This window comes from Pistacia vera, unplaced genomic scaffold (genome assembly GCF_008641045.1).
Source record: "Pistacia vera cultivar Batoury unplaced genomic scaffold, PisVer_v2 Contig400, whole genome shotgun sequence".
NCBI lineage: Eukaryota > Viridiplantae > Streptophyta > Magnoliopsida > Sapindales > Anacardiaceae > Pistacia > Pistacia vera.
The window spans coordinates 1,328,793-1,349,868 of record NW_022196225.1 but is presented as its reverse complement, the minus strand read 5'-3'; the positions used below and the strand labels follow the sequence as shown (position 1 = coordinate 1,349,868).

The window sequence follows — 21,076 nt, the reverse complement described above, 5'->3', positions numbered from 1 at the left end:
TCAAAAGTATGAATCCTCCACACTTTAACACCACCTTGAGAGAGTGGCCAAACCTAAGAGAGAAAGCTTGTTTTTCTTTTGAGTGAACAAAATGAATCCATAACCTAAAATGCAACCATTTGCATTTATATATACATGGGCCATTTTGTAATTAGTTGTTTTTCACTTGCATGCCCCAATAAAATCTTATTCTAAAAGGAGCCCAAGCATTTATTAATTTGCCCTTTGAATAATCAATATTATTCAAGGGCCCATGTAAACTAAACTAGTTTACATTAACAACCCATAAGTTTACCCTTTTGCCCTTTAACTATTAAAAAGGTTATTTTAGTTTATTTCATTTATCTTAACGCTTTAAGATATAATAATTAAATACAATTAATTATTGCTTGACCATTTTAACTGTTAAAATGTCACAAATAATTTTCTATGTAACTATTACCATAGAAATCCTGTCATTACCCTCGGAAGGTGCTAGCCCTCTTCGGATAATCATTTCTCTCTCTTGTCCTTCTTTAACTTCTCAAGGCTATTGGTGTGACCATGTAGATCCACCGTGGATTAGCTATGAGCCGGTTCTGGATGAATCCAGAAACCTGTCCAGAGGCCTAACGACTATGGTAAACATCTAGCAATGTGCCATAGTCCCTAAACCACAATAAAGAAATACTTCATCAAACCCATTTCAGATCAAACGTATCATGCAGGTAAAGTCCCTCCATTGATATATCTTGATCGAGCATGGATTCATGGAACGTCAAAATCCTAAACTCGATCTTCTACCGAATCGTCGATCAATATGTCCAGAACTTATCATCACAAACTTGCTTTCGTATGACTAATAATAGACTCTGGCCAGAGATTCTGATATTCGACATTTATCGACGTTCGCCCAGGAACTCGAATCCGGATGGAGTTAGCTGTACTTCTGATCCTATATTTTCGAGTCAATGAATCCCTTCTTGACCATCGTTCATTTCCGCATATAATCAACGCATGACCAAATAGGCTTTATCATACGAAACATGACTAGTCTCGTACTTATACACTGTATGAACCATACGCATCCGTATCAGATCCGACCACAATGTCTTTGGTCAAAAGAGTACATCATGCATTGATATAACCAAACAATAAATCATTGACTACATGCTTTTCCAAGTGATTTGTCGTTATTCGGTCACGTTCGAAAAACAGTACACCAACCGCTAATCCATACTAATGCCCTAGTGACATGACTATCATCATCATTCGTACTTATATCAACTCATGATATCCTTCGAAAGCATCCAGTATGCCTACTATGCAATATAGTTGCCTAAATTATATTGCTTTTGTAGGGAACCTTTTGATAAATTCATTCACCGATTAAAAGAATCATCTGGACAATTCATGTACATACTTTATTTTAAATGCATGACTGAATAAAGGAAGCAATTTATATATATGAATTGAAGAACTCTTTCTTCTATTATTTATGTTATATTGATACAAGACAAAATGCTCCGAAACCGACAACACGAATGGTTTCTAGGGCATACACTAACATAATTTTGATCAACTTATACATATCAGAGGCAAGATCGATTTTCTTTCCTTGCATAATTTAATACAAAAGTTGGGCTTTATCAAGCCTAATTGACGAATTATGCCTAGAAGGTGACCAGTTAGAGATGACAATTTTGAAAAGAGCCTTGTAATTAGGAGTGAGCACATTGATAGGGAGGAAACCATTGTCAAGCCATTCAATCACAACACCACCACTAAGATCACTGGCCATGAACTTACGCTTCTCTTTAGGGATAGATAAGTCATCCTCATTCTTTACCACAGGGAGATTCAAAATAGTCATAATGACATCAGGGGTAAACTCTATCCAAATACCCTTTACCCAAACTTGGTTTTTGCGAAAACACACTTGGTCCAAATCTTTCCTGAAATGTGCATAGAATTCTTGCACAAACTCTTGACATGGTGACACAAGTTTAACAACAGAGGCTTTCCATTTTCTTTCAACCACATTTTTGGCAATTTCAGGGAACTTAGAGAGTTCTACATGAGACTCACACACAATAGGCCTAAAAACAACAATTTCCTTAAACCTAGGCTCAGCAAAAAGAGAGTAAAAGATTCGATGTTTACCAAGTACCTCAGATTAAGGTGGAACTTTCACCTTCATTTTTCCTTTGGCGATTTCGGCTTGTTTCTTCTTCTTTCCTTTGGATTTGGCTGGAGAGCCTTTTGAGCGCTTCAGTTTCTTGATGAGAGGTTGACCATTAGGCAATGTAGATCTTGAGTTTTGCGAGTTTGACACAGATTTTGAAGCTAAAGGGGTGCCTTCACTTGTTGTATATGAGTGCGCACCTTCCTAGGCTTGTAAGGACTACCCTGATCTCGTTCTATTCTTTGATTCAGTAATCTTCCTAATGTCATTAACAAACCCTTGTTGATGCTCCATTGAGTCAAACAAAAAGGTTAGTTTTGCAGAGAATTTTGAGAAGAGAAAAATTTGAAAAACGCAGTTCTAGGTTTGATGGCACTAAAGAAAAAAGAGGCGGCCTAAAAAGAAAAATTCGAAACCCTAGAAAAACATGGAAATTTTTTTGATTGAACACAAGGTGGTCATATCAAAATAAAATGTGTGCACAACAAACATTTTAAAAAAAAAATACACATGTGGTAACATGACAGAACAAGGTGCACACAGTGGATTAATGATATAACACATCTGCAGAAGAGACACTTAGGAGAGAATTAAAAAATTCAAGACAGTAGACATGTGAGCACATGAACTCTCAAGGTGGTGACATCAGACATAAGGCAGTAGCCAAGAGACACAAAAAAAAAATTACCATGAGATCAATTTCATTAAACAATGTTTTACAGAGGCAAGTATTGAAGATCAAAGTGACATAAGGTAAAATCACCAACTTGTTTGGGGATGCAAAAGAATGTTCTCAATCATAGTCATTTTCACACACGAGCAATTATACCTTTAATCAAATGTCCAAAATCAAATGTTCCAACAACATATTTCATAATTCTTTTCACAGCTTGGAGATAAAGCACAGTTGGATTAGATTGAAACCTAGCATACACACCTACACTAAAGCACAAATCAGGCCTACTTGCTGCCAAGTATAACAAACTTCCTATCTTGCTTCTAAACAACTTGTTATCAACCTTTTTACCCTTTTCATCCTTGGAGAGTTTAAGGGTAGAGCTCATTAGAGTGTTAGCATGCTTGGCAATTTCGAGATTGAATCTCTTGAGCATGTTTTTGGCATACTTGCACTAAGAGACAAACATGCCACAATCAATTTGTTTGATTTGAAGGCCAAGGAACATGTTTATCTCTCCAACCATGCTCATCTCAAATTCATCTTTCATCAATGCAATAAATTTTTTCAATTGAGTATGAGAAGTAGAACCAAAGACTATATCATCTACATAAATTTGAGCACACAAAAACTCACCACTTTCATGCTTTATGAACAAGGTTTTGTCGGCATTACCTCTTGAGAAGTTGTGATCAAGAATAAAGGAGGTTAGCCTATAATACCAAGCTTTCGGTGCTTGCTTCAATCCATAGAGTGCTTTCTTTAGTTTGAAAACATGGTTTGGCTTGTAAGGATCCTAGAATCCTACTGATTGCTCAACATAGACTTCTTTTATGAGCATGTCGTTCAAGAATGCACTCTTCACATCCATTTGGTAAAGTTTCAGCTTCATAAAGTAGGCAACTCCCAACATCAATCTTATGGATTCAAGCCTAGCCACTGGTGCAAAAATCTCATCGAAATCAACTCCTTCAACTTGGGTATACCCTTGTGCAACAAGCCTTGCTTTGTTTCGCACAATGTTCCCAAACTCATACGATTTATTTTTAAAAATCCACTTTGTTCTAATAACATTGATCCCTTTAGGCCGAGGAACCAAGTTCCACATGTCGTTTCTCTCAAACTGTTCCAACTCCTTATGCATGGCAACAATCTAGTAATCGTCTTTAAGAGCTTATTTAGCATTCTTAGGTTCTGAAAGGGAAACATAGCACAGGTTATTAATTTCACTCAACCTTTTTCGTCTAATGACCATTACATCTTCTAGATTTGCAATCACCGTGGAAGGTGGATGAGCCTTTTTTATGCAAGAGGGTGGTTTTCTAGTTTTGGGAGTCTTTTGTTAAGTGATTTCTTCAAACAAATCAACAATCAATTCAAGTCCTTGTCTCTCCGAAAGAGATCCTTGTTGGGCTGTAGAGGTGTTCATATCAGATTTCAAAGTGGTCACATCTTTAGATGAACTCGGAGTGGGTACATTCTCTTGGGTGGTGGTCACCTCAGTAGGAGACATTAAGTCATCAATATCATCTTCATGAGAAAACTGTGAGAAATCTTCTAAATAAGAGAAAACAACATTAAATGATTCAATAATGAGTTGAGTTCTCATATTAAAAATCCTATATGCTTTACTATTTGTGGAATATATGAGAAAAACACCTTCATCACTATTAGAATCAAATTTCCCTAGGAGATCTCTATCATTCAACACATGACACTTGCAACCAAAGACAAGAAAATAGGACAAATAAAGCTTCTTACCCTTCCACAAATCATATGGAGTTTGTGAGGTATCTTTCCTTAGAAAAACTCTGTTGGCAATGTGGCATGTAGTGTTGATTGCTTCAACCCATAGTCTCATTGGTAATTTCTTGGCATTTAACATGACTCTTGCCATATCTTGAAGGACTATATTCTTCCTCTCAACAACTCCATTATGTTGGGGTTTTTTTGGGGCAGAAAACTTGTGCCATATACCCTACTAATCACAAAAATTTGAAAAATCAGAGTTCTCAAACTCTCTCCATGATCACTTCTTATCCTTACAACTTTCTTCACTCCACAATTTTGTTCAACTTGAAGTCTTTTGATCAAGTTTTGAAAGGCTTCAAATGCATCAAACTTTTCCCTTAAAAAATCAACCCAAGAAAATCTAGAAAAGTCATCAACGCACACAAAAACATATCTCTTACCTCCCAAACTTTTAGTTTGCATAAGACCCACCAAGTCCATGTGAAGAAGTTTTAAAACACTTGAGGTACTCAACCAAGACAAAGATTTGTGAGGAGACTTTGTTTGCTTACCTTGTTGGCACAGGCCACAAACTTTACCTTTTTGAAACACAAGTTTAGGTAAACCTTTCACAACATCTTTCTTGGAAAGTTTCACAAGGTCTTTGTAATTCATGTGTCCAAGCTTCTTGTGCCAAATATCAACACAATCTGACTTCGAACTTAAACAAGAAATTTTTTTAGTCAATAAGTAGCAATTATCATTTGATCTCTTCCCTTCAAGCATTGAAGTACCATCATCATTTAAAACTTGACACAAATTTTTTGAAAATTTTACAACACAACCCTTATCACAGATTTGAGTGATGCTTATAAGATTAGCTTTAAGACCTTCAACATAGAAAACATCATTCAGAACAGGAATGGCTAGAGACCCTTTGCCAAGGATTTTACCTCTTTTTCCATCACCATAGGTCACATGACCAGCCTCTGCAAATTCAAGATTAGTCAACAAACTTTTGTTACTTTTCATGTGCCTTGAACACCCATTGTCAAAGTACCATTGGTCATTTTGAAATGCAAGCAATGATGTATGAGCAACTAAACAATTGGTACTAGACTACAATTTCCACATTTTTCTGTTTTTGAAAAAAATGTTTTGATGTGGTGATTTTTTAGAGGAAAAACCATGATTTCTAATGCATCTTTTCAAGTATGAAAAGAGTTTAAAACAATTAGGTCTAATATGACATTTCTTTTGACAGAAATGACAAACAGAAGTAAACCTTTTTACTTCAAGGGAGGATCAGGAGGAGCAGCAAAAACTTTTGGATCTGAATTTGTGTTGACTGCGATGGTCACAACCAGTTTTGAGGTGCTCACCTTGATGAAGGTGGTCACACCAGGTTCGGAAGTGCTCGCACCCGGGGAAAATCTCAAACTAGTTTTGTCACCAAAAGACTTTCCTTGGCCGAGAACTTCATCAAGTTTATATGAACCTGCATTCAATCTTTCAACAATGGCCTTGGCCTCAGTTAGTTCATTTAAAGCTTGATTTAATAAAATTTCCTTGTTGGATAAATCAATAAACAAGACTTTTAACTTATCAGTCAACATTTTCTTATCTTCCGTTAAGGGGCAATTTTCATATTCAAGTGATTTGATCTTTTTGATGGCTTTCAACCATGACTCATGCATCTTGTCATAAGCCTCTGGCTGATTTTTATAGACATAGTTTGAGTCATCCGAGGACACACTCCTACTGTCCTCTTGGTTATTCGTAAAAGCCAAAAAGTGGTCATCCTCATTTATGTCATCACCTCCACTCTCACTGTCATCACTTTCACTTAGTGTGGCAGCCATGGCTTTTCCCTTTTTCTTTAGAGTGTTCGCACACTCTGATTGAATGTGGCCATACCTTTCATACTCATAGCACTTGATGCCTTTGTTTTTCCTTTCATTATCTCTCGAAAATCATTTCAAAGAGGCACCTTGACCAAACTAGTCAGAAGACTTTTTCACAAAGGGTTACTTACTCTTTTTGCTCAAATTTTGTTTTCTCATGTTCTTGTTCAAGAATTTAGCAAATTTTTTTTTTTTTTTTTTTTTTTGTGAGTAGTGCACACTCATCTTCCTCACCATCACTAGAAGCAACACAACTAGAAGGTTCAGATATTACCTCATGCTTCAGTGCTAATCCCTTTCCTGGTTTCTTCTCCCACCGTTTAAGATTGAGTTTGAATGTTTGTAAGGACCCAATGAGTTCGTCCAGCTGCATCTCATCCAAATTTCGACACTCTTCAATAGAGGTTGCTTTGGACATGAACTTCATAAGTAGGGAACACAGTACCTTCCTGACAAGTTCAGCATCAGTATAAATCTTACCCAAGGCAAAACATTCATTCGTGATATCACACAACAGACCATAAAAATCAGTGATAGATTCATCATCATGCATAATAAGATTTTCATAATCAGTGGTCAATCTCTTAAGTCTAGTCTTTTTAAACATGTATGTTCCTTCATTCTTAACTTGTAATCTGTCTCATGCATCTTTAGCCATTTCATAGTTGGCAATATTTTTCATTTGGCTAATACTAACAGCATTAAAGAAGGCATGAAGATCTTTTGAGTTGAAATTTGACTCTTCCAACTCAGCCTTGGTCCATTGATCTAAGGGTTTTCCTTTACTACTGCCAGCTTCACCAACAACTTGCGATTCTTTCCAACCAACAACACAAGCATTCCAAATCCTTTCATCAATAGATTTTAAGAAGGCTTTTATTGTAGGTCTCTAGAAGGAAAAGCTAGTTCCCTCTAACAATGGTGGTCTATGAGTAGACCCACCTTCACTAAAAAAACTCATAGTGATAGGACAGCAGATGTCTGTTAGAATAAGTTCCCTAGAACAAATCAATTATGGTAGAATTGACTCTTTATAATAATGTTTATTTATCAATAACAATCATATTCTTCTATATCATGTAAATCATAATTGTGTAGGAAACGATCAAGTCATGGCAACGGAAAACAAAAATAATTTACGACATGTGTTTGGAGGCTCCTCCAACTTGTCTCTGAACGGATTTCGCTACCGACCCAAGAGTAGAATCGAACCAATGAAGTCCATGTTAGAGTAGATGCCCTAGAGCCAATCAATTATTGTAGAATTGACTCTTTGTAATAATGTTCATTAATCAATAAAAGGCATTTTATTCTATATCGCGTAAATCATTATTATTGCAATATGTATTGATATATGTCCTTAGAATGGTAGANCGTATAACCCCATCTGAGGATGCAGATGCCACTAGATATGGATCATCAGCATCACCACCACCATCATTCTTAGAAAGCACCACAACACCTTTCACACGGGCAGAATGAGCATCTCCAATGCAATATGATACCTTCCCACTGTTTGTGTCCCAGGCTGTGATACTACGGTCCTCACCACCAGTAAGTAGAACTCCATTCTGTTAAAATAGAAATAAAATTCAAGAACTAAAAGAAAAAATTAACATGCACAAAATTGAAAAAATTATCTGTTTCAAGATGCCAAAACACATTATAAACAGAGAGTTGTTTAATTTTAGGCCAAATGCAATACTGTTTCACCACAGAGTTCCCACCTTAAACTTTATCAGTTTAGACTCAACCAGTGAACTTCTAAATCTATTTCAAAACATAGAACTTCCTATTCTTCGATTCCAACAACCCAAATGACGCATAAATCTAATATGCATTTGCTTCAGGGGTAAAATAACAACTTCAATCAATCAATCAAAACAATTATTAGTCAATTGATAACAACAAAACATATGCACCAAAGGATGAAACTAACCTCTCCAGGAGCTGCACAAAGAATCCTTTTATTTCCCTCCAATTCACACAGCAACTTTGCATCTTCAGCTTGATGAACCCCAATTTTCTCCTCTGTAACCATAAAAAACTTAGCCCCACTGAAGTCAAATTTAATCAAGCTCGCTTCTTTCCCCAATTTATGGTAAAAACTCCTCCTCCCTCTCACCAAATTAACCATAGCCAAGCACTCGTCTCTCCCCACACTCAACGCGAGCTTCCCAGAAGGATGAATGGCCAAGTCATTGACTCCCTTCTTGTGGGCCTTAACAGACTTCAAAAGAACAAAAGGGTCGGCGTCAAAAATCGAAACGAACCCATCGGCAGACGCGGCGAAGAGGTTACGAGGTACAGAAAGATTGGGCGGAGTGTAAAAGGCGAGAGAGGTAACGGAGGAAGAGTCTTGGAGGTGCAGGGCGCCGAGAGAGGCGGAGGAGGAGAGGTCGTAAAGGTGGATGGTGTCGTCACTGGATCCGGAGGCCCCCGCGGTCCCGGCGACGGCGACTGTAGTGATGGGGGCGAGGTGGGATGGGTAGGAAAAAAGCTGCGTTAGGGTTAGTGCTAGTGTTGAAGAGGAAGAAGAGTTTTTTAACGGTTTAAGCTTATAACCCCAGATGAATTTTTCGTAAGAACCTGCAATTAAACTCATGTTTATTGTTTCTTCTCTTCTCCTCTTCTGTGTGAAAAAATTGAAGTATAAGGTTTTGTTAGGGTTTAAGGAAGATGATCAAGGTTGGGGAAGGTAAATTGAACCGTAGGATCAAATCAACGGTCCAGATTAATTTCAAAATTAGTTAGTGGAATCAAGACAGCAGCCCACTGTAATCTTCAATATATTTTTTCTTAGAATTTTAATGTATATTTTTCACATAATTATTTACATTGAATATCATATATTAACATTAGAATTACAAAATCATATAGATTGTAAAGTATAGACAAGAAAAAATTGTGATCACAATTCAGTTAATTAAATTAGCATTTTGCATTTCTGTGTTGCTAAACCAAACAATATAAGCAATACATGGTCGGAAAGGGAAACTTCGTCAAATTTGGCATTTACACTTCTCAGACTGTTCTTTCTGATGTCAAGAGTTAACACGATGAATAAAACATTTTAGAATTCCTTATTATCATCATTTATTCTTTCTTTCTTTATTCTATTAAAATAGAGAACTATTGGCCAAAGAGAATGGTACAGTATGAATTTCAACTGAATAATTCCTTTGAGCCTGGAAAGAGAGTTTGAATAGACTACTACATAATTTTGACAGCATATATAGAAAGATAATCCAATCGCAAAATGCAGAACATGGAAACTTATACTATATACTTTGTAGAAGTAGTTACAATATGGAATCCACTATACTGTAAACTTCACAAAACATTATCTGGATTAAGCTAGTAAAAGAAGTGATGGCTAGGACGAGAGAAAATGCTTGACTTATATAAATGACTAACTGTATCAGAAAAAAGAGGAAACTAAAGTAGGGCAAACAAGGTGACAGGAACACAAGCTAATGAAGCAAATGGAATAGCTATTGACGAAAAGTCATCACCAAGAACAATGAAAAGGGTGGCTTCAAATGTTGCCATCATGGTGGCAATATAGATAAGGAGGGTTCCGAGCCCTATTATCAATCTGTTTGGTATTTAATTTAGGAAATCTTCTTCTGCATAACGCGAAGTGAGAATCGACAAGAACGTTAATATTGTAGTGGCAGAGCAGAATAGTGCCAATGCATTTGACACCGCAAAAACCAGAAATGGTACTTGATGTAGAAAGGAGGTCTGCCTGTAAGATTGTTATTACCACCAGGCACGGTGAAGGCTGCAGCAAACATCACAGTGGCAATAAGCGTCGCAACAAGCATACATGAAGATGTTGTGTCTTTCATCCACTTTTCCCCCTCTTGTAGAAGTTTCTCATGTTCCTCCGAAAACAAAATATAAGGTGTTTTCCTATCTAAATTTTTGGACTCTCTATAAGATGGTTGGACAACCTTTTCAACTTCCTGTGATTCAAAGGAAATTATACAAAGATTCAAACCTGGAAGCTAATGGTAATAACATTAATAAAGTCAGTAGAAAAGAATCAATATCAATAAAGTGTAAGCCTAGTATTTGAACATCAATTAACCTTAAACCAATGCAACTCTCGTCGAAGTTGCAAAGCTGCTCAAAAATCTATTTTGAGTCGACTAGGAGGTGCTAGCTTTCCAGCCAGATGCAACATGTTATTGTTGTTTTCATCTTTATAAGCTGCTATCAGATCTTTACGAGCACCGATGGCATGTATGAGAGTAAAAATATTTTTTTGTCGATGAACCACCGCAATATGAAATATGCTTTGACTATGATCATCAACCTTCCAAATAAGGTCAGGACACATTCTAATCAGCATAATTATGAACTCAACATTCCCTACTTCCACAACAGTAAACAACAAATGAGAAGGTTTCTTAAGTAGTTCTCCAATTTTTGAGTCATCTAGAAACAACACCAGTTTCCAAAGTCGTTTCACCAATTCAAGAGCTTAGAGATGTGTTAGCTTTCTGTTAAGGACTGCTCTTATACCTGGCACTGACACGACAAAGAACCATCACTTGGAGATGTTTTTTTCTCAAAATTTAGATAGTCTAGTGTATAATTAATAATCATGTAAAGAACAATCTATTTGCTACTATAAGAAAAAAATGTTAAAACCATGAGAATGGCCAATAATGGAGTTACTAACATGAGTAAATGCACCTCTGCCAAATTCCAAGCTAACTCCCACTTACAAATTCCAAAGGTTTTCTTGCCGATACATGAAGAGCTGTCTCTCCATTTCCATCTCGAGCTATAGCTAATTCAGGATGATGATGAATTAAGTGTAATGCCACATCTGGCAAATTAACATGAGATTCTCATTAAAGTTTGTTCAAAGAGATAAAGGTTGCAACATTATCTTTAGATCAAAGAGTGAAACAAATTTTACAAAACTAGAGAAACAGACCGAGAAGGAAAAGGGTAAGTTACCATAAAGGGCAGTATTGATGACAACAACAAGAAGTTTGATTCGATTTTCATCTTTTAGATCAGTGTCCTTGGTAACAGAATAAAGATACCAGACCATTTCTTTGTGGCCTAACAAAGCAGCAATACACAATGGTGTTGCTCTCTCACTACCTAGGATTGATGGAAACTTTTTGTTCTTATTAACCATCACTTGTGCAATTCTTTTGATTCTAGATGTAGCAGCAAAATACAGAGCTATGTTCCCAACCTTATTCTGCAGTGCCTCTCCCAAGTCAAATTCCGACCAATAACGACCACCAAAAGACTCACCGGTCTCCCTTCTTTAATACCCTCAAAAGAATGGACCGAGTTTGCTCTCTGTTTGCCAGCAAATTGAAAAATATATTTTTTTGGGTGGAAAAGTGATACTTTAAAAGTACTTGGGTGAGAAATGTAATTAAGCCATTATTTGGGTGGAAAAAAGTCGTTAACTCGTGCTTACATTTACTAGATTTCTATTGGATACTGAAAGGTACAATAAAGCCCCAATTTAGACAATATTGTAAATCACTGCTGCAATTTTTGCATAAAAGAAAATCATGGTAGAAAATATACCTATGATAATAAATTTAATTACATCCATTGTGGAACCTTTAAGAACCTGATTATTCTACAAATGACTTCATTCTTCATTTTGATAGCATATATAAAAGATAATTCAATTGTAAAATGCAAAACATGTAAACTTATATAATATACTTTGTTAGAACTAGTTACAATATGGAATCCACTATACTGTGAACTTCACGAAACATTATCTAGATTAAGCTAGTAAAAGAAGTGATGGCTAGGATGAGAGAAAATGCCAGACCTATATAAATGACTAATTGTATCGGAAAGAAGAGGGAACTGAAATAGGGCAAACAAGGTGACATGAACACAAGCCACTGAAGCATTTGGAATAGCTATTGACAAAAAGTCATCACTGAGAACAATGAAATGAGTGGCTCCAAATGCTGCCATTATGGTGGCAATAAAGCTAAAGAGGGCTGCAAGCCCTATTATCAATCTATTTGGTAATGAACGCAGGAAATTCTTCTACATAACACGAAGTGAGAATTGACATGAACATTAATATTGCAGTGGCAGAGCAGAATATCACCAATGCATCTGATGCTGTAAAAACCAGAAATGGTACTTGGTCTAGAAAAAGAGATCTGCCTGTAAGATTGTTATTGCCACCAGGGACGGCGAAGGCTGTAGCAAACATCACAATGGCAATAAGCGTTGCAACAAGCATACATGAAGATAATGTGTGTTTCATCCACTTTTCCCCCTCTTGTGAAAGTTTCTCATGCTCTTCCGAAAACAAAATATGAGGTGTTTTCCTATCAAAAATTTTGGACTCTTTGTGACCCAATGAGTTTGTCCAACTGCATCTCATCCAAATTTCGGCATTCTTCAATAGAGGTTGCCTTGAACATGAACTTCATAGGTAAGGAACACAACACTTTCTTGACAAGTTCAGCATCAGTATAAATCTTACCCTAGGCAAAACATTCATTTGTGATGTCACACAACTGGTCATGAATATCAGTGATAGATTCATCATCATGCATAAAGAGATTTTCATAATCAGTGATCAATCTCCTAAGTCTAGTCTTTTTAACCGTGTTATTTCCTTCATTCTTAACTTGGAGTCTGTCCCATGCATCTTTAGTCTTTTCATAGTGGGCAATATTTTTCATTTGGCCAATACTAACAGCATTAAAGAGGGCATGAAGAGCCTTTGAGTTGAATTTTGACTCTTCCAACTCAGCCTTGGTCCATTGATCTAGGGGTTTTCCTTTACTACCACCAGTTTCACTAACAACTTGCGGTTCTTTCTAACCAACAACAAGTGTTCCAAGCCCTTTCATTAATAGATTTTGAGAAGACATTCATCCTAGGTCTCTAGAAGGAAAAGCTAGTTCCCTCCAACAACAATGGTTTGTGAGGAGACCCACCTTTACTAAAGAAACTCATGGCGATGTGGTCACACAGTTTGAAATGAGCAGATCTGCTCCAAAAGACAAGAAATAAACAACAATGCAAACAGACACAAAATAGACTTAAGACTTGATAAACAAACAAGGATAAACTGAAATAACTTTTCAGAACCAGCTCAGATACCAATTATAAATTTTAAGGAGGTTACCAAGTGATTAAAACTTATGGGAATGGGTTGCTTGTTCATTTTGGTGCATATGAGTTGTGAGAGACATAAACAAAACATGCATCAAAGCAAGTAAAGAACACACTCATTTTTATAGGGTTCGGCATCATGCCTACATCCATAGGACTAAGTCCAAGGGAAGCAAATTCACTATGAAATATTATGAGTTCAAATACAAAGCAAGATATATAACCAAAGTTGTAAAACACTCTCTGTTTTCTACCCAACAACTTTATCTTCTTTGGTTGAACTTCAAGTCCTCAAAGCAAGCTTCATGAGCACAACATCACCATGTTGAAATTGAGCTCCTCTCAAGTTTCAACAACAAAGACCAATCTTCAGGACAACAGCTTACACACAGGCACTCATCAACATGGAATCAAGTTCCAAAGTCATCACACAAGAACAAGAATAGAAGGTAAATTGAAGCCTTCCAAGGCATAGTAAGAAACCTTAACCTAAACGAAGACCTCAAAGAATATTCAGAGAGGAAAATAGTGGTATTCAGATCTCTTAAAAAAAATGCCAAAAAAGTATGAATATATAGAGTTCAATGCATCAAGGGTTGGGGGACAAAAAAGTTAAATATCAACTTTTGTGTTTTTCTTTTTGTAAAAGAAACTTGGGACCACAAATAAAAGCAAAACACCTTTTCTTACACAACGAATAAAAGGTGGACAAGTGGAAAAGTACCATAACAGAATATCATCAAGGAATATAATTGTCCAAAAACAAAATGGGTGTGTGTTGTGCTTATGAGAAAAATATCTGCTAGATGCATTGTGACCACAGAGACTCTGAAGTGCTCAATCTGATTAAGGTGGTCACATTTAGAGAGAGTGGCCGCACTGGCAAATAAAGCTAAAGATTGTGCAAGACTAAAAACAAAATTATAAGATGACAAAAACACTTACAAAGAGTATTGAAAGTCAGTGCTCAAGCAAAAAACTAAAAAATGAGTAAGACATATATATTAATTACTGAACTTTGGCATGCAGCACTCAAAAGTCAAGACTTAAACTCCTAATAGATCTCTTCAGAATTGTCAAATATATCCATAAATAACTAATTGGTTTACATATTTGTGGAAGTTTGATACAAACTGAGCTCACGTTTGTGTAAAATGAAGCTTCAATACGCCTACTTTTGTTGAGTATTACGTTATATTGAAAAAGGTAATACTATAACGTAGTTTTTGACCAAAATGAGTCAAAATTTTGTTCTTGTAAGTAGTGAAAACAAAGTGTTGCCAAGTTAAATTTTCCCAATTTATATTTTATATTATATGTATTACACTTTGTCAAGACATAAGTTTAGGAGCAGTCTGGGTTAAAATGTAAAATTGAAGAGTAGTCAGAACTAAAATTAATTAGTCTGGGTTAAAATGTTAGAAATCAAAGCTATGTAGAAATGCAGTGTTTTGTATCTACGGCTATAAAAAAGGAAAGTCGCGTATTGTTTTACAATTCAGTTAGACAGTTAATGAAAATATCTCAATTCTCTTTTCTTCAATTTCATTCTGTTTTCTCTGTTTTTCTCCCAAATCCATTCTAGAATATTCTTCCCACACTTTTATGATAACACTCCCTGTATTTAAAGAAGTTATATGTGGCAAGGATATAGGATCGATCTTACCCATTAAAACAAGCATAATTTGACAAATATAAACTATTATTAAATGAAAATTGTTCCAATCACATATCTTTTGAGCACATATCTCTACAAGAAGATAACAACTTGTTACGGCATTCTCTACAATAATAAATGAACATAGAGCAGCATTCACGAAAATAATAACGGAACAAATGCAAACATTCCTCAAGAAAGTTCCAGCGTGCTGAGTCCTGCCGTTTCTCAATAGGCTTTGAAAGAAAACTGTTTTCAGAGGTCAAACGGGCTACACCATAAAAGAGTTGCAGATGTTGCTTGGTGAATGATATGACAGGCAAAGAAGCAATGATGCTAGCAAGAGTAGGAACCCAAATATTTCCATGTTTGAAGACAATGAAAATAGTTGCACAAAACACCACCATTACTGCCGCTATTGATAGGAATAGTGTTGATAGTCCAAAAACCACATTCCTAGGCAACACAACAAAATCTTCATCTGTATATGGTGTAGTGTAAATGGTTAAGATCGTTAGTATGGACCAAGAGGATGATGCCAGCGCTATTGCATCTGATATCACAAAAATTATGAAGGGAACTTTCTGAATGAAGTGAGGAGTCCCCGTGTCATCTTTGGTGCCACCTGGCACCGTAAAAGCTGCAGCAAAAGCCACTGTGGCAATAATTGTTGCCACAATCATACATGAATTAGCAATTTCCTTCAACCCCGTCTCACCCTTATTTTTTAATTCTATTATCTTCTTTTTATGTATATCACTAGGAGTTTCTCCCATCATATTTTTTGCTTCAGCATGCTTTGGATCCACAATCTCCTTCACTTCCTACATTTATTGATACGAGAAATCTTATTAATGAAAAAAAAAAAAATTTGTTTTCTACTCATGTACAGAAGATTGATGTAAACATTTACCTTAAACCAAAACAACTCTTGCTGCCATTGGAGAGCTATTCCTAATGCATTATTAAGCCGTTCTTGCCGTAATACATCATCAAGCCATTTTTGTGGTGGCATCTTTCCAGCCAAATGCAAGATATTGTTTTCTTCAGCATCTTCTTTCTCAAGTATTGATTTCTTCAATTCGGGTTTTATGTCATGAATAAGTTCCCAGATTTCCTTTTGACGATTCAAAACAGCAACGTGAAATATGCTATGATTGTTTTCATTAACTCTCAATATCAAATCAGGAAATTTAGAAATAAGAATGTATAGAAAATCGGTGTTTTGTTGTTCGACAGCATCAAATATTATTGGCCCAAGGCGGTCAATAATATTTGAAGTCTCAGCATCATCCAAACGTAAATCAAAAATTCGTTTCCAAAGCCATTTGACTAATTTGTGTTTTTCATAGCGTTCCTTGAAGCTGCCTGAACCTGCGAGTTTGTTGAGCCAGCTTTAATTAGTTCAAAGAAAATGAGGCTTTAGAGATCTTTGAATTTGAAGAAAGACATATTTAATAAAGATTAATTAAAAACAATCAAAGTGAAAAGGGATAGAAATAAGAGAATATTAAGTGACTGATTATGTATAAAATGATTTTTAATTGATTAAGAATGTAAAAATAAATTAAGAAATTAAGTGCAACTCAACCCTAGGAGAAAAGAAGCAATCGACATTGAAGAATTACTTGAGGGAAAACATATGTACAATCTAATTAAATTTTAACAAAATAAAATAAGAGATTAGTAGGTTTGTAAGGTCATGGTGTCAAAATGGAATGTAAAACCCAAGGGAAAACATACTACATTATCCTTATTTAATATTTTGATTGAAATTTTATCGTTTTGAATATAATTATAATTCATTATATTTATTCATTAGTTTATTTTATATAAAGAATCTAAAAATTATTCATATAAAATTTTAATAAGATATTTGTCTATAAAGTATTTGTTTATTTAATTCTAAAATTAAATTATATTGTAATATGATCAAAATATATAATATTATAGCAAAAAATTGAGTTAATATAATTTATTGTTTGATAAAAATAATGTAATACCCTTTTTTAGTCTTTTTAACAGTAAAATATACTTATAAGTCATATTTTATCAAATGAGTCAAGTACTTATCAATCACTTACAAATACTTTAACCAAACACGTAACTGTTTAAATTTCAAATGTTTATAAGCTCAGATTATCTAATTTTCATAAGCTCGACCAAACAAGCTCTTAAAAAGTAGAGAGACTAACCTTTTTTATTGGAAAAATCAGATTGTCGAGACAAGATATGCAATACAGTCTCCTTACTGGATTCCCCATGATCGAAGGCCAATTTTAGTTTCTCCTTCAGCAATTTCCGTGCAAAATCTGATAACACAACAATCAAAATCACGAGGGATAGCTTAATTCAACCCTAAAGTAAATTAAATTCAAAGAAGAGTCAATTAATTAAACTGATAAAATAATAATAAAATATGTTATATATATACAATTTATTGCTTCTTTTACTTCTATACTGAAATGAAAACTAGGGGTTTATATCAATGTAAAGAGAGAGAGAGAGAGAGAAATTTAGGAGGTTTCCCTAACCCTATCTTTTAGTTTATATCCTACGAGGTAAAAGTCAATTAGAATTAAGATATATTCTTAACTAGCCCAAATATTAGCAATAATGCATGCTTACCATATTTGTCGATTCTTATCAAACTGTGAATCAGTTTTAAATGATCCTCTTCATTTAAGTACTTATCCTTCTGGGACATAGAAAGGAAGTTTTCACAAAGGAACTTGACCACCTTTTCATGGCCAGACTGAGCTGCCATGTTAATGGGTAACATCTCATTAGCTCCACGGATACTTGGTAATTTTTTATTCTTTTCCCACATCTGCTTGACTAGTCTCACATTGTCAGATGCAACAATAAGAAAAAAAGCAGTGTTACCATCGGTATTTTTAGCTTCCAAATCTTCTCCCTTCATATGTTTTATTAATTTTTCACCAAACGCAAAGGACTTTGTTGCAACTGCAACATGGAGAGCAGTGTCACCGTTATCTGTCACCCTAGCAGTTAAATATTCTGAATTTTTCACTGGATCTTTCTTAAAAACCTCCTCGTAGGCTTTCTTCCAGTCATTACTTCTTGCAGCTTCATACAATATTTCACATGCAGCCTTATACAATTCGTCAATTCTGGTTGGATTATCTGTAAAGGTGAAACAAGAACAAATTTAGTATTTAAATAATAATTCATTCAAACTGGTTATGACATTAATTGATAGAGTAAACATATTAAATATATGAACTATCTATACAAAGAGTCAACCTATTTCTACTTAATTTAAATTTATATTCTCTACTCCCATTGCTAACATTTGAATTTTTTTTGTTTATATAAGAAAATAAATCAGTATATGAAGATTAACTTTATATGTTCAAGACATAAAATGAAATGATACTCATACTCAAAAGAATACATCTTTATTCACAAGATAACATCAAAACATACCAGCTGCTGGGTCTTCATGCGGAGGAGATGCCTCGAGCTCAACTATTTCTTCAGATGTAAGAAATTTAAAGAAGTAAAAATGAAAGGATATTCAAAACAGTGCATCTTTTGAAATTATAAAATAAAATAATAGGTAATTTACAAGATAAGATCAAAACTTTCTAGGATTGTCTTCATGAAGAACAAATGCGCCATCCTCAAGGACTTCAACTATCTCAGATTATCCATTTTTTGTTGCAGCTATTGTAGTACTTACTATTTCAATAGTAAAAACTTTGTGTAAATCTTATATGATTATGTAATGCTATATAAGCACAATTTTTTTTTTTTTTTTTTTTTTTTTCTGGTAGAAAACCAGAGTGATTGTTATAGAAGTTTAAAATAGTGAAAGGATATCCAATCCGATCATTTCATCTTTAAAAGTGGCGGACCCATGACTTTAATCTTGAGGGGGTTGATTGTTACGGGCGGGCTAACAAGTGATCAGGCGGGCTATTGACCCCCCGTGACTTTCGAAATGATTTTATATTATGCCAAAATTTATTCTCATCTTGTGTTTACAATTTTTTGTACTCAAATACAGTAATTTGTTAAAAATTCTTTTTCATTTTTTTCTTTAACAAAACATATTTCTAAATTATTATTAAATATAATATTTCCCAAGATGTTGCTATCATAAACAATTATTGAAACCCTTTTTCTACTTATATTTATTTTTTCAGTGTTTTTTTCTTAATTTTCTTAGAATTTTACTTTTTTTTTTAATTATATAATTCAAACCCTTTTTTGTTTTATTTTGCCAGATTGTTTTCAATTTTTTTTTTTTTTATAATTTATAAATTTAAAATTCAGTGACTATAACTAAACTTTACTAAAAATGCATTGTCAAATTGATACAGGATAGAAACAAAGAAAGAAAGCATAAGAATTGAGAAAGGAAAATTTCATCTATCTTTCATGTCAATTGATTAAATATTTAAAGTGGTGAAATAAAAAATAAGTAACAATTAAACGATTTGTCCCTAGAATTCAAAATATTTTATATTTGTCACTTTCTAATAACAAGAATATTTTGTAAGCTCGATGTGATGTAAACTAAATAAAATATTGAAAATCTGTTGGGGCCGAATTTAAACAAAATAGTCTGGAGGGGCCAAAAGGGAAATTCATTTAAAAATATATTGATGAACAAATAATCCTTGTTGGAATTGAAAGAATATATTGTTACGGACTATTATTACTCTAGATAAAGTAAATACACTTACTGTACTTCACTTAAGATAAAAAAAAATTACACTTCGTAATAAAATCTGTTTGGTTAATTTGATTATGGAAAACTTTAAAGATTTAAAAATGAAAGGACATTAAAAAAATGTAACTTTGAAATTATAGAATAAAATAATAAGCAATCCATTACATAATATCAAAACATACCAGCTTCATCTTGAGGAGGAGATGTCATGATCTCAATGATTTCTTCATGAGATGATTGATTTGGTAATGTAGTCCTTGTATCCATTACTATTTGATTCCAGAACATTTTGTTATACTTATTATGAGTATTTATATATAATATAATATAAAAATAAGTTTATAAGATAATATTGTCCAATCATACCATTATGTTCCTCAGGAGATGTCACAAGCTCATTTTCAATTTCATGTATCTCATCCATCTGTGATGGAATGTCAACCATCACTTGATCATTAGTAACCATTTATGTGATAAATCCTGCAAGGAAATTTAGATCATGTAAATTATATTATGAGATGTTATTGTGAATAATAGTTCTGTTCAGATTGAAGTTTAATTAAGATTACGTTGAAATACGAGTTTACTAAGCAGATCTCAAATCTTATCATTTACTTCACAAAAAATCTTAAAGTAATTTCAAGAGCTTTTCGTGTATCATATATACTTCCGAATCTTATATATGTTGGATAGAAACAAGAAAGACGTAAGCTAGTATTCAACAAATCAACATGTTAGTAGTATAGAAATGGGTTTGAAAGATAAGAGTTACCTCTTTTGGTAGCTTGGTAGGATGCAGTCTAAGCTGCAAATTAATGGAGCTTTCAAGTTGTCAAATGGAGTTCTCAAGTTGTCAAATGGAGTGTGGAGAGAATGAGAACCATACTACTCTTATATAAAGAATTAAAGACCTCAAATGTAGACAGATGGAGCCAACCATTAACTAAATGACAACTGTCTTCCAAATATATGATATAAATAAGTTGGGGCCAACTAGCAACAAAAAGCGAAGCATCGTACTCCTCCTCAAGTCAAATAGTAAGTGTAGCCAGAGCAAACACAAGAAACTGACAGTTGTAGTTAAGCATACATGAACCAAACC

At 34.4% G+C, this 21,076-nt stretch overlaps 2 protein-coding genes across 2 annotated transcripts; both read right to left on the bottom strand.

The window, feature by feature from the left end:
• Window positions 1–4,182: 4,182 nt before the first annotated feature.
• LOC116141838 lies at window positions 4,183–7,082 on the bottom strand. Its single transcript, XM_031427309.1, has 5 exons — window positions 6,710–7,082; window positions 6,174–6,468; window positions 5,954–6,080; window positions 5,144–5,690; window positions 4,183–4,397 (listed from the first exon to the last, which is right to left on the bottom strand). Exons 1-5 carry the CDS (start codon window positions 7,080–7,082, stop codon window positions 4,183–4,185), a joined length of 1,557 nt encoding a protein of 518 aa, XP_031283169.1.
• A 33-nt stretch (window positions 7,083–7,115) lies between these two features.
• On the bottom strand, window positions 7,116–9,113 carry LOC116141837 (p21-activated protein kinase-interacting protein 1-like). The gene is made up of 3 exons (XM_031427308.1): window positions 8,415–9,113; window positions 7,847–8,046; window positions 7,116–7,323 (listed from the first exon to the last, which is right to left on the bottom strand). The coding sequence occupies exons 1-3, from the start codon at window positions 9,078–9,080 to the stop codon at window positions 7,116–7,118; spliced, it is 1,074 nt and encodes a 357-aa protein (XP_031283168.1). The 5' UTR covers window positions 9,081–9,113.
• Window positions 9,114–21,076: the final 11,963 nt, after the last annotated feature.

What these genes read in the sequence shown, in the direction of transcription:
- LOC116141838 (XM_031427309.1), bottom strand. Translation starts at nt 7,082, where the DNA reads ATGTTTAAAAAGACTAGACTTAAGAGATTGACCACTGATTATGAAAAT. An exon ending in TTGTGTTGCTTCTAGTGATG is followed by an intron (nt 6,469 to 6,709) that starts GTGAGGAAGATG and finishes ACATTCAATCAG; the next exon opens with AGTGTGCGAACACTCTAAAG. An exon ending in GTGTGACCACCTTCATCAAG is followed by an intron (nt 5,691 to 5,953) that starts GTGAGCACCTCA and finishes TGGAAATTGTAG; the next exon opens with TCTAGTACCAATTGTTTAGT.